At 39.1% G+C, this 15,045-nt stretch overlaps 1 protein-coding gene across 2 annotated transcripts in view; it reads right to left on the bottom strand.

Moving 5' to 3' along the window:
- lg10h15orf39 (linkage group 10 C15orf39 homolog) overlaps positions 1-15,045 on the bottom strand; it is a 37,475-nt gene that overhangs the window by 13,357 nt on the left and 9,073 nt on the right. The window contains exons 2-3 of one of the 2 annotated variants that reach the window (XM_062061129.1): positions 10,095-13,138; positions 4,253-4,319 (exon numbers count right to left, since the gene is read on the bottom strand). In XM_062061129.1, the coding sequence (XP_061917113.1) occupies positions 4,253-4,319; positions 10,095-13,080 (3,053 nt within the window). In that variant the 5' untranslated portion in view covers positions 13,081-13,138. The remainder of the gene's footprint in view (positions 1-4,252; positions 4,320-10,094; positions 13,139-15,045) is intronic. The other variant, XM_062061128.1, reaches the window with a different exon arrangement.

The following is a 15,045-nucleotide window of genomic DNA, read 5'->3' as shown; positions in this document are numbered from 1 at the left end:
TAACTTTTATGGACAGAATTTCTAGGCGCAGTCAAGGCGTTGAGGGGATCCGGTTTGGTGGCTGCGGGATTAGGTCTCTGCTTTTTGCAGATGATGTGGTCCTGATGGCTTCATCTGGCCAGGATCTTCAGCTCTCACTGGATCGGTTCGCAGCTGAGTGTGAAGCGACTGGGATGAGAATCAGCACCTCCAAGTCCGAGTCCATGGTTCTCGCCCGGAAAAGGGTGGAGTGCCATCTCCGGGTTGGGGAGGAGATCTTGTCCCAAGTGGAGGAGTTCAAGTACCTCGGAGTCTTGTTCACGAGTGAGGGAAGAGTGGTTCGTGAGATCGACAGGCGGATCGGTGCGGCGTCTTCAGTAATGCGGGCGCTGTATCGGTCCGTTGTGGTGAAGAAGGAGCTGAGCCGCAAGGCAAAGCTCTCAATTTACCGGTCGATCTACGTTCCCATCCTCACCTATGGTCATGAGCTTTGGGTTATGACCGAAAGGACAAGATCACGGGTACAAGTGGCCGAAATGAGTTTCCTCCGCCGGGTGGCGGGTCTCTCCCTTAAGAGATAGGGTGAGAAGCTCTGTCATCCGGGAGGAGCTCAAAGTAAAGCCACTGCTCCTCCACATCGAGAGGAGCCAAATGAGGTGGTTCGGGCATCTGGTCAGGATGCCACCCGAACGCCTCCCTAGGGAGGTGTTTAGGGCACGTCCGACCGGTAGGAGGCCACGGGGAAGACCCAGGACACGTTGGGAAGACTATGTCTCCCGGCTGGCCTGGGAACGCCTCGGGATCCCCCGGGAAGAGGTAGACGAAGTGGCTGGGGAGAGGGAAGTCTGGGCTTCCCTGCTTAGGCTGCTGCCCCTGCGACCCGACCTCGGATAAGCGGAAGAAGATGGATGGATGGATGGATATAAACACACATATATATATATACACATACATATATACATACATACTTACATATATATACACACACACATATATATATATATATATATATACACATCTCCACACATACTGTATATATATATATACACATACATACATATATATACATACGTACATATATACATACATATATACACCTACATATATATACATACACATACATATATACACATATATATATATACATACATATACATATACACATACATGTATATACAAACCCCTTTTCCATATGAGTTGGGAAATTGTGTTACAATGATTTGCAAATCCCTTCCAACCCATATTCATATTAATGCACTACAAAGACAAAATATTTGATGTTCAAACTCATAAACTTAATTTTTTTTTTGCAAATAATATTTAACTTAGAATTTCATGGCTGCAACACGTGCCAAAGTAATTGGGAAAGGGCATGTTCACCAGTGTTACATGGCCTTTCCTTTTAACAACACTCAGTAAACGTTTGGGAACTGAGGAGACACATTTTTGAAGCTTCTCAGGTGGAATTCTTTCCCATTCTTGCTTGATGTACAGCTTATGTTGTTCAACAGTCCGGGGGTCTCCGTTGTGGTATTTTAGGCTTCATAATGCGCCACACATTTTCAATGGGAGACAGGTCTGGACTACAGGCAGGCCAGTCTAGTACCCGCACTCTTTTACTATGAAGCCACGTTGATGTAACACGTGACTTGGCATTGTCTTGCTTAAATAAGCAGGGGCGTCCATGGTAACGTTGCTTGGATGGCAACATATGTTGCTCCAAAACCTGTATGTACCTTTCAGCCTTAATGGCGCCTTCACAGATGTGTAAGTTACCCATGTCTTGGGCACTAATAAACCCCCATACCATCACACATGCTGGCTTTTCAACTTTGCGCCTATAACAATCCGGATGGTTCTTTTCCTCTTTGGTCCGGAGGACACGACGTCCACAGTTTCCAAAAAAAATTTGAAATGTGGACTCGTCAGACCACAGAACACTTTTCCACTTTGTACCAGTCCATCTTAGATGAGCTCAGGCCCAACGAAGCCGACGGCGTTTCTGGGAGTAGTTGATAAACGGTTTTCGCCTTGCATAGGAGAGTTTTAACTTGCACTTACAGATGTAGCGACCAACTGTCGTTACTGACAGTGGTTTTCTGAAGTGTTACGGAGCCCATGTGGTGATATCCTTTACACACTGATGTCGCTTGTTGATGCAGTACAGCCTGAGGGATCGAAGGTCACGAGCTTAGCTGCTTACGTGCAGTGATTTCTCCAGATTCTCTGAACCCTTTGATGATATAACGGACTGTAGATGGTGAAATCCCTAAATTCCGTGCAATAGCTGGTTGAGAAAGGTTGTTCTTAAACTGTTCAACAATTTGCTCACGCATTTGTTGACAAAGTGGTGACCCTCGCCCCATCCTTGTTTGTGAATGACTGAGCATTTCATGGAATCTACTGTTTATTAGTTTGAACATCAAATATGTTGTCTTTGTAGCATATTCAATTAAATATGGGTTGAAAATGATTTGCAAATCATTGTATTCCGTTTATATTTACATCTAACACAATTTCCCAACTCATATGGAAACGGGGTTTGTATATACATACATATGTATATACATACATACACACACATGTATATACATACATACATATGTATATATACAAAATATATATATACACATACATATAAATATGTATATATACACATATACACACATACATATGTGTATATACATATATATATATAACATATTCATATATATATATATATATATATATATATAAAAATATATATATTGAGATATATGTGTGTGTATATATATATAAACATACATACACATATATACATATATGTGTGTATATATATATATACATACATATGTATATATTTTTATATATATATATATATATATATATATATATATATATATACACATACATATGTGTATATACATATGTATATATACATACATACTGTATATACTAAGGCTGCAACAACTAATCGATTAAATCGATTATAAAAATAGTTGGCGATTCATTTAGTCATCGATTTGTTGGATCTATGCTATGCGCATGCGCAGAGGCTAATTTTTTTAATTATAAACCTTTATTTATAAACTGCAACATTTACAAACAGCTGAGAAACAATAATCAAAATAAGTATGGTGCCAGTATGCTGTTTTTTTCCTATAAAATACTGGAAAGGATAGAAATGTAGTTTGTCTCTTTTATCCGATTATTAAACGATTAATCGAAGTAATAATCAACAGATTAATCGATTATCAAATTAGTTGTTAGTTGCAGCCCTAATATATACACATACACACATATATACATATGTGTGTATATATATATATAAACATACATACATCCATATATATATATATATATATATATATATATATATATATATATATATATATATATATATATATATATATATATATATATATATATATAAACATACATACACATATATAAACATAAATACACACATATATGTATATACTGTATATATATATATACATACATATATGTATGTATATATACATATATATACACATACATATATGTATGTATATATATATATACACACACATACATATATGTATATGTATATATATATATATATATATGTATATATATATATATATATATATATATATATATATATATATTCACACACACACACACACACATTTTTACATACACACATCTACATATACATACACTAATATACACACACACACACACACACACAGACACACACACACACACACACACACACACACACACTCACACACACATACATAAACGTCAAATGACAAAATGTAAGAAAATTAAATATTGTAAGTTTCGTAATGTAACATATAATGTGAATGAAGTGTCAGTAGTAGATATGGACAAGGGGTAAGATTAAATAAGCTCTGCTTCTTCCTACTTCCTTTCGGACATGTGCAATTACACAAATTAAACCATGTGATGACCTTTAACTCATTGAAACAAAAACCCTATTTTAACAATTTAACAAAAAACAGTGCAGTTAGAGAAGTCAACAAACAATGGAGTGTAAAGCAGAGTCTTTGCAGTGTGGCTAAAACATGCAACTATTTGTTTACTAGATCCTGGGGCCGAACAAACAGTTGGTCTTACAGGCTTTTAAACAAAGCAGGATTCCTTCCAGCTTGTCCTGACATGATATTAGAAAACAAGTTTAACAAGCTCCTGAATGTGCTTTAGTCATCATTAATGTTTGAGTAGGAGTCCACCCAATATGCACGGTCTCATGGATGTGAGGAAAACCAAAAAAATATTTCCTCACCACACGCTGTGAACAAGTGCAGTGCAATCACATGCAACTTCCTGTTTTTCCCTGGATATTAGCTTCCCTGCGCTCAAAGGAAAAAGCGAGAAAGAATATGGAGGTTAAAGAACAACATAAAAAAAAAAAGATACCTGGGTATTCTTTTGGACGTCAGGTGAAGTTGACTCTGTAAAAAATAAATGCATTTTATTTGGAATATGAACGTTTACTGCCAGATAAGCAGACATTTGTGATAGCACAAATGAGTTCAAAAAAACAAAAACATTGTTGCACTGGCTGACATTTTGGACTTAGAGACTTACACTTCCTTTATTTTCATTCAAATTTGAACTTTACAGTACAGATAAGAACGAAATTGTGTTGCATTATCTTGTTGTAGTGCAGGATAAAAGTTGCATGTACAAAAGAAGGTGCAGATATAAATAAGATTTACTGTACAGATAAATATATTGCACTTTTGCATATGCATCCCAGTTTACGGATATATGTTGTATTGTCTTTATAATCCAGCGAGTTAACCCATTTTTTGGGGGAAAAGAGGGGATCATTATGATGTCTTGTTGCACAGATAACATGAACACCCCATACTTGGCTTAAAACAGCCATGTGCCCGCGAGACATCAGAAGTTTAACAAGTATAGCCGGCAGTTTATTCTAGCTTTAATTGATCCGTCTGCAAATCAGGTTGTTAAGAAATCAGGTCAAATTTGCCAACCTCCATGCAATCACTAGTTAACGCACACCAAATTATTTTCAAATCAAAATTAGGCACAGCATCAATTTATATGACCCAATCCATACAACTTTACCCACTCATGGTGTAAATGAACTATAACCAACAAATAAAGTCAACACACAGTCACACATAACACAATTGATCTTTGTAGACATTATAAAACACTTAAATATCCTTTTAAAACACGTATATATCATTTAAAATTACAAATCTATAAATCCATTACAGTGCATGATGAGTGATATATGCATAACACTCTCTCCACACTTCCACATGTTTGCAGCATTTTAGCTGCTTGATATTTCTGATTGATTACAAAACTTTAAGGAAGTCGTCAGGGATGTAAACAAGGTAGGAGTCGAACTTTCACATACTCTTAATGTTCAATGTTTTATCGTTTATACTTTTTGTTGCATTGTCGTCACAGACTGGTGTGTGTGTGTGGGGGGTGTTATTAAAGTTGATGTAGTTTAAGTTATGTGTTGTTCAGTCTGTTATAGCTTGCTTTAATCAATGCAAACTTTTGTTTTGTTTTTTTAACAAATGATTGTTGTCACATCACAATTAACGCTCCGCAGTGTGGCAATAAAAAAAAGCGTTCTAATTAGAGATGTCCGATAAATGCTTTAAAATGTGATATCTGAAATTATCGGTATCGGTTTCAAAAAGTAAAATTAATGACTTTTTAAAACGCCGTTGTACGGAGCGGTACATATCCGGTAAAACACGGATATAAACCCAGTCAGCAGCCCCTCCCCTCTCTCCTCTCCCACACACAACACAGGAGTTGACAACTGCAGCATGAGAGGTTTACTGGCGACGCTTGATGACCTCATCAAACCGCCGCAAGCGGAGCATAACAACTAGAGTGTGTTGTTGCCGGTGCTGTAGCCGTGGCTAACAAGCGAGCTTGCTCGGTGACTGACTAACGACACCATGTCTATGATTTGGGATTATTTTAAAGTGTGTCTGACGGATAAAAATCTGGCAATTTGCAATGACTGCAAAAAGTTGGTTATGCGAGGAGGGACCAAGACGTCTTCCTTTAATACAAGCAATTTGATCTCCCACCTCTTCAAGAATCCTAAGGAGGTACACGATGAATACAAGCGGAAGATGGATGAAAAGCAAACAGCGAAAAAAGTAGTACCACACAGTTGTCGCTTAAAGACTCCGCCGAGAAAAAACAAAAATACAACAAAAACCACCCTGGGGCGAAAGCCCACGTTGTGGTCAGGGGCAACGCACGCAGTATGGCAAAAGTTACGGTGGAGTTTGGTGTGGCTAGTCTGCCCTGCATGGCGCACACTTTGCAGCTTGCAGTGAACGGAGCTGCCCTGTCTCAACGCAGCATTTCAGAAGCTCTGACTGACTGGTAGGCCACTTCAAGCACTCACCACTAGCTTGCAGCATATTTTTGTTACTCATACAAATACGCGTTAGAGCAAGGCAGATTGAGCCCAGTTTATAATTTCCTGCTATACAGTATGCCAGGCAGTCTTGCACTAAAGGAGGACTATGTTATGGTTTACTTTATTACTCTAGTATACTCTGGACCGAAGCTGTGTGCCTTCATTGTTTTGGTAGCTGTTGTTTTGAGGCATGTTAAAAAAAAATTAAGAATAATGCACTTTCTTAAGACTTAAGACTTTGTGAAAGTCAAAGTATAGTATTTCCCATAGTTGTAGTGGGTATCAGGATTATCTCAGAGAGAGCATATCCCAAATTCCAAGCTGCTGTTTTGAGGCATGTTAAAAAAAATAATGCACTTTGTGACTTCAATAATAAATATGGCAGTGCCTTGTTCGCACTTTTTTCCATAATTTGAGTTAAAGTTGTTCTCTTATTTTGGAAAACCTTGTTACATTGTTTAATGCATCAAGCAGGGCATCACAAAAAAATTAGGCATAATAATGTGTTAATTCGACGACCGTATATATCGGTATCGGTTGATATTGGAATCGGTAATTAAGAGTTGGACAAAATCGGGATATCGGCAAAAAAGCTATTATCTCTAGTTCTAATGTGAATGCTTGTCTATGTATAACCACCTATTGGCGATTACCCTCAAAAATGTGGTTTTATCGCAGTATGTACTATATTTTTACAAAAGGCTAACATAATCACAACATTCTAAGAATGGTTATCTGGGTTAGGTGTAAAAGCACCTGCGTATACAGAGCACTCTGAGACAGTACACATACCGCATTTTTCGGACTATAAGTCTCAGTTTTTTTCATAGTTTGGCCGGGGGTGCGACTTATACTCAGGAGCGATTTATGTGTGAAATTATTAACACATTAGCGTAAAATATCAAATAATATTATTTAGCTCATTCACGTAAGAGACTAGACGTATAAGATTTCATGGGATTTAGCGATTAGGAGTGACAGATTGTTTGGTAAACGTATAGCATGTTCTATATGTTATAGTTATTTGAATGATTTACCATAATATGTTACGTTAACATACCAGGCACGTTCTCAGTTGGTTATTTATGCCTCATATAACGTACACTTATTCAGCCTGTTGTTCACTATTCTTTATTTATTTTCAATTGCCTTTCAAATGTCTATTCTTGGTGTTGGCTTTTATCAAATACATTTCCCCCAAAAATGCGACTTATACTCCAGTGCGACTTATATGTTTTTTTCTTATTTTATTATGCATTTTCGGCCGGTGCGACTTATACCCTGAAAAATACGGTAGTTGTAATAATTATTAAAAAACAACTAAAGTTAGTGTAGTGATTTCGATATTCAATGTATTTACATAATTAAGATATAAAAAGAAACCAGCGACTACCTTTGTTAATAAGTAGTGGTTTACATCTGAAATCTATTAGGGATGTTTTGACCAGGGTTTTATGCTGCCGAGTCGATACCGATTATCCATGAGTGAGATCGGCCGATACCAATACATGTATTACCTGTATTTTAAATGTATTCATGGAGCATGCTATTGACAGCAAATTAAATGAAGTAGTACACAATAACTAAACAAAGAAACTACGATCTAATGCTGATTTAAATCCCTTTGTTTGCACCCTTACAGTCCACCTGTCTCCAGGAAATAATTCTGAATTTGTAAACATTAACAAAAGTGATTTTGACAAAATAAAAATAGCGATCTAGTCACTCTGGTGTCAATCTTATACTGAGACTAAAATTGGTGCAGACCCCACCTATTTATGGATCGGTACAATTGTACTGACTGACAATGCTGACACACCAACAGTTGCTGTTATATTATCCTCTTTCTAGACTATTATTAATCTACTTTTTCACTTACTGTTAATAACTGCTTAATTTCTGCTTTAACGTGATTCTATCTGCACTTCTTAAAGTTTATCAAGCACTTACAGTATTTCTTGGTGTTGTTTAAAGCTTTTGTTCATCCTATGTGTGGTGTTGTTTATCTCAGCAATTAGCCTAGCTATTAGAATGTTTTCCCCTGGCTTGCTACTGTTGTGTAACATGTTTTAGCCTCATCTTCCAGTGATATTGTACTTGATAATGATAAAAAAATATTTTTTATTTGCCGCAATGGAAGTGATTATTACTAACCTAGGGGAGCGGCTCCACACTGTGTATGGAAAAACATAATTAGCTGCCAGCCGTTCAGCCGGGTGGCTAAAAATAAATACAGTGTCAGACAGAGGATCTGCGTTTATGATCGGCATTGAAAGGCATTAATCGGAAATGGCAACTCACACACTTTTTCACGGAAATCAGCCAATACTGATCATTGGCAGATTGATGGGGACATTCCTAATGTCTATATATTTGTCACAATTTGAAGTTAAACTTTGTATAACACTTCCGCGAGGACAGTATGAGATGAAACAACAAGATTTTACGGTAAAAAAAACAAAAAAAAACTGGCAGCTCTAAACAGTGGTATTGTTTTTCCATTCCATTCCATTTTTTCATATTCTGTAAAAAACCCACTGCTTTCACTGTAAAATTCTGGTGACTGAGCCGAGAGTACGCAAGCATAATCATATCACACCTATTCTCAAATCACTCCACTGGCTCCCTATTGCAACCCGGACCCAATTTAAGATCAACCTTCTCACTCACCAATGCATCTACGGCAACACCCCCTCCTACCTCAAGGACTTAGTTTCCCCTCAACCCCCTACCCGCAACCTCCGCTCCTCAAACACTAACATCCTCAAACCCATCAGGACAAAGCTACAATCTATGGGCCGCCGGGCTTTCTGCTCGACCGCTCCCGAACTTTGGAACGCTCTCCCCAACCATCTTAGAGCACCACAGTCGGTCGACCATTTTAAGAAGGGACTAAAAACCCACCTTTTTAGCACAGCTTTTATCTAATTTCTCTGCCTTCTTGTTTTTAAATGCACTGCTTGCTTATCTGTTTTTTATCCAGTGCTTTATGCTTTTATTTCTATTTTTATCTATGTTTCTGTTGTGTGTCATGATTTCTTTTATATATTATTTTTTTATTGCATATTCTTAATTTCTATTTTTATACTTTGTAGCACTTTGAGATTTTAACAAATGTAAAGTGTGTTAAAAATGCAATTCATTATTCATTATTGAGCTGCCAGTTTTTAAAGTAAAATTTAAATATTTTTTGCAGCTTATGTAAAAAAAATATATTGTTAATGTATTATATATATATACATGTATATATATATAAATATATATATACACACATGTATATTCATATATTACTCATTGTTAAAAGCGGCCCTATGCATTTATGCACTGCAGACGTAGCTATAGGTCTATTTACTTGTAGTTTCAAGTGAATCATGTCAGATATCACTGCGTTTATCTACCAAACCTTGTTTTACTGCGGTATGCTTTCAACTTTCTTGATGGCTGTGTGTGAAAACACAATTAGACGGAAATATTCAGATTTAATGAGCCCATGGGCTAATAAATGCCCTCTAGTGTTATGCCCTCTAGTGTTAAGGTTTTAATGCGCCAATTCAAGCGGGATCTCTGAAAAAAAGGCTATTAAGTAGAATTTGCAATAATTGGCATCAATTTGGACCCACGTTTACGTTGCCAAATTGACTTCCTTGTCCAATAAAGAGATAAAAGATCCAAACAGATTAACTGCACTCACCTAAGTGTTTACACACAGTGGAATAATAGAAAAGGTTAAGCACATCCATGTAGATGCTGGGCAGATGCTTGAGCGACATCAACCTCCTCAGTCGGGACGAACAGCTTCGTTTATGGAACTGGATGAGGATCTTCTCCTCGGAGAGCGTCGTGGGCCGCAGTTCCACTTTGTGTTTTTGCAGGACTTGGTCGACGAAGTGGACGGGGACTATGGGAAAAAGAATTTCTTTGACCACCAGCATGGGGAGGAACACGTCCCCTGTCCGCATGACGTACGGAAAAGGACAGCAGCCCAGCATGGTGTAATCCATCAGCCTATCGAGCACTTCCTGGAGAGCAGAGTTGATGTCCTCATTGTGCCATTTTCGTCTTGCTTTAATTCCCAGCAGGCAGGAGATTTTCAGGATTTTGGTGGGGAGTTCAGGCAGTTCCTGCTTAGAAAGCCAAGTTCTGAGCTGCTGCTCCGGGGTGGCCGACACACATTTGGACACCAACTTGCAGAGGGAGCGGTGCATCTCTATAAAGTGCTTACGAACTGGTGCTTGCACTTTTGGTTTATTTGGTTCTATACGAACGCTCACAATGGGAACTTTTTGAGGTGGTGCTGAATAAGACAACAACACATCACGAAGACTAATTTTGTGGTTGGAAATCTTAAGGGACTCGGGTGAAATATTTTTGATATCAAATTTGGGGCCTGGGGGTTGAGGTGGATTCTGAGATGGAGGTTCAGTGCTGCTGACCGCCTGCTGCTCATGTAGTGTCCTTACGTCGCTCAGACAAGATGAGCTTGGCGGTTCGGGCTCATCTGAAAGCTCAGTTTCTTCTACCGGGGTAGGTTTAGTTTCAAGTTCCTCAGGTTCACATTTCTTAATGACCAGCATAGAGCTGATTTCTAACAAAGTTGTGTCCTCTGGTTCTGTTTTGATTTGATCCTTTATGGCCTGACTCACAGAACCTTCACTCGAGTCACACCCGTTGGGAGGATTTATTTTCTCCACTTTAATATTTGTGGTTTCAAACGTTTCTGCAACTGGAGTATCTCTACAGACATCAGTGGGTGGCCCTTCTGGATCTGGTTTTATTTCTTTAGTGCTCGCTATGTGGTTAATTTCACATTTCTTAGGTGACAGCGGAGTTTTCTGAGGTTCCCCTTCTACAGGTAGCACTCGAGATGCTGACAGGTAAGGCGCCAGGCTAAACACATTGTCAATAACTGGCATTTGGGGAGAGACTGCTTTTTTTTGCACCAGGTAGTCCTTCAATTCTTGTGGCTGTTGCTTTTTAAATGAGTCAGTTTCATATAAATCCAAAGCTTCCTCTTTTATTTTTAGTAGTGGAGGTGTATGAGGAACGCACGTCTTCAGGTTACCTGTGTGAACAGGAGTTGATGGATCACTTGAATCACTGTGTCTATTTCCTGTTACAATGACTGTGCGAAGGTTAGGATTATTAGCTGCAAGGATACAATCTGACGTCTGATTGGGGTATAGAGGAAGCCATGTCATGGGGGAAACTGGTGGGTCTCTGGGCTGATTTGGGGAAGTGACCTGACCTACACAAGCTGAATAGTCCAGGAGCCTCTCTGTGGTTAAACCAGGAGGTGAGAAGACAGCTTGATCTATGTGTCGGCTGGCAGGAGAGGGAAAGAATAGTCTTGCTTGAATGGGGGAAGGCGACACAGGTTGACATCGCGTTGGCCTGATTTGGTCCATTCTCAGGAAGGAATGTGACGTGTGTGATGGTCCAACATGCTGGCTGGTGCTACTGGCTACAGGGGAAATTGGGTGATCTAAATATTGGCCTGAGGGGGAAACATTATTGACGCTATTTGAATTCAGCACAGGTGAGGCATGTTGCCTTTTTAGGGTTCTGAGTTGGCCTAAATGAAACCCAGGAAAAGCATAACATGGATAATCAAAGCCTTGCACAAAGGAGTGATGTGGTAGTGTTTCAGGGCTATGCAAAAACAAAGGAATGTCACCATGAAGCCTCTGAGGACATAAATAATGGTCCCCTTGGTTCGGGGTTGTGTGTTTTCGAAGAGGGGGGGCCTCTTCATGCCTTGCACCAGTATCTCTACCATGTGTCCTGTTCTTTACTTCTACCGTGGCCTGAGGGGAGTAAAACATTGGCTGCTTTGTTTGATTGCCATATTTGGACATTGGAGAACATTCTTGATAAATCTCTGAGGTCATATGCTCACATGTTGCATGGGAGGGGTGGATGCCTGCATAGCCTCTGGGAGACGGCTGTAAATTCTGCTCACTTAAAGAGGTAGACGTAGAATGGTGAGGCATATAGGGATAGGCGCCATAGTTTGGCTCAGTCCTAGCTGGCATAGTCCTTCCTTCGTTTGTGCTCTGTGCGATCCTGATTTGCTCATCACCGGAATCTAACTGTAAACCTCTTTGAACGGTGTCTGCCTTCCGCTGCATGCATAATCTTTTGCTGTTGTGAACTCCAGCCTGCGTCCAATTGTGCTCTAACTCAGTATTTGCTAGCATTTGCTGGGATCCATGCGCCACACTGTACCGATGTCCCATCATGCAGCTCAGGTTATGGCAGCAGGGGTTATGTCCATACATGGCTCTAGGAATAGCCAGGTAAACAGGGCTGTCAGTTAACAGAGAAGCATTCTCGTCTCCTGTTTTTGTTTCTCTAATAGTCGCTGCTGTTGGGATACTGCTTCCTGCATTTTTATTAGAGTCCGCCGTAAAGCCCAGTGTGAGTGGCCTGTGATGCTTTGAGGAGGAATGGCTGTCATCAGAGGAACTGCTGTCTTGTCTGCGAAAGATGAGGCTTTGTCCTTGTGGGCTCGACAGGTGACTAATAGGACTTCTCGCATCCAGCAGAGAGGAGTTCGAGTTAATGCAGGATGGCAACCCTCTGGGGTCGCTGGAAAAGTAGGGCCCGCCGTACTGCAGCACCGGCCTCTCAAGAAACCCAGACATATCTGATGGCTTTGACAGTCTGCAGAATGCCATCAAATAATGGCATCCAGGGTCAAATCACCGCAGTGAGGCTTTGGTTGCACATCCAAACCTAAAAATAGAAAATAAGTGTAAGACAAACCTATTTATTATATTTCAGAATTACAATAAATGAGTCAATCTATCTACATTTATTGTTGCCTAGCCTGCTCAGGGAGACTGATGAGAGGCAGACTGGCTTACAAACACCACGCCACAGTAGAGATTTAGAGCATATCTCTATCAAAATCAGCTATAACAAATAGCTTTTTTAAAATGAATGAATAATGCATACATTTTATACATAAGTAGGAGGTGGGTCTCTGTGAAGTGGTCAATAATTCAAGATGTTTTGTCTTGCGTGGCTAGGCCTGGGCTGATATTTGCTAAGTCAATGTATCCATCCATCCATCCATTTTCTACCGCTCATTCCCTTCAGGGTTGCGGGGGGCGCTGGAGCCTATCTCAGCTACAATCGGGCGGTAGGCGGGGTACACCCTGGACAAGTCGCCACCTCATCGCAGTAAGTCAATTCAGCAAACAATAAATCAAAATGACCTTTTGTTGTTTTCCAGCCTCGATAACCGCTATATAGGCCTACATGCGTTGTTACGGGCAGCAAAAGCAGTCACAGTTTGCATCGGTTTCAAAATGTCCCCCAGGACGCCTCCCCGGGGAGGTGTTTAGGGCGCGTTTGACCGGTAGGAGGCCACGGGGAAGACCCAGGACGATGTAGCTGGGAAAAGAGAAGTCTGGGCTTCTCTGCTTAGGCTTCTGCCCCAGCAACTAAACTTCAGATAAGCGGAAGAAGATAGATGGATGAATGGATAAAATGAAAGAAAATGTTTAAACAAAAAAATGGTTGGATCTTTTGAAGCTAAACAATATTTGATGTTTCGTCTACCAAGAAAGTATATTGTGTGGCTATTTATTTTCGTTATTTTAAAAGAAAATACAACTTGGTTAAAATATTTGATTGTGTGTATAATTAGTTTTCGAGCACATTCAACAATACCGCAGATAATATTGATTACCATGATAATTATGGCCACAATAACTATAGCCATATTTTTTATGTTTTAGTAAGTGCATATAAAAAGAGACATAACCTATTTTACTGCTTTTGGTTGCGATTTTTATTCAAGTGCAAAATTTCGCAAACAGAACATATTTTATTGTATTATTTGTTTGTTTTATTTAACTTGGAAATGTACAATTTTGCATTTCAATTACAATGTTAAAATATACAAGAAATACAAAATGATTGCAATTGAAAGGGTATTATTGCATTATTATTATTATGTATTATCATTACATCAGTGGTTAATTTGGTCTTAAAATAATGTTGACAATAAGATTGTTATAACTCTTCGTTTATAAGCTATTTGGAAGTAAATACATTGTCAAGCAAAATGTGTTATCGGCCCAGGCCTATTCGTTCCTTCTAGTTTTGCCTTGTTACAAAAGCATCTGATGAAGTTATTGGCAGATTAATTGTAAAGTGATAAATATGCATTTTTCTTGTATATTGTCAGACTGACAGAACGAGTCAACATTTTTGTCCACATTGCTGAAAAAAATTAAACATGGTCAATGACAAATAAGCTTCAGAAAAGTATGTGTGCTTAAGGTGTCGGGCTGATTTTTCCTTAATGCCTAAAATATAATTGTGAGCATTTTTTTGTCTATAATAGGGTTGTGCATTAACCGATATGAATCATTTAAATTTGGTCGATGTTAGAGGGTTTTGTTACTATTGTAATATCGTGAAAAATGCACATAGATGACACATTTTAGCTGTGTCACAGAAATTTGACTGTGACAAGTGAACGGACGCCTGAGTCCTCAATGCAATGTAGCAGCGTCGCTCGCAGCTAACGTCCCTCTATAAAGTGAAGCGGCTTCTAAGTCACCAATCCTCGCCTCCATGGTATGTATGGTATCATTACCACTGGCGGAAAAACATAGTTAACAGGCCAC

Source organism: Entelurus aequoreus, linkage group LG10 (assembly GCF_033978785.1).
Source record: "Entelurus aequoreus isolate RoL-2023_Sb linkage group LG10, RoL_Eaeq_v1.1, whole genome shotgun sequence".
NCBI lineage: Eukaryota > Metazoa > Chordata > Actinopteri > Syngnathiformes > Syngnathidae > Entelurus > Entelurus aequoreus.
This window is presented reverse-complemented; position numbering and strand designations above follow the sequence as displayed.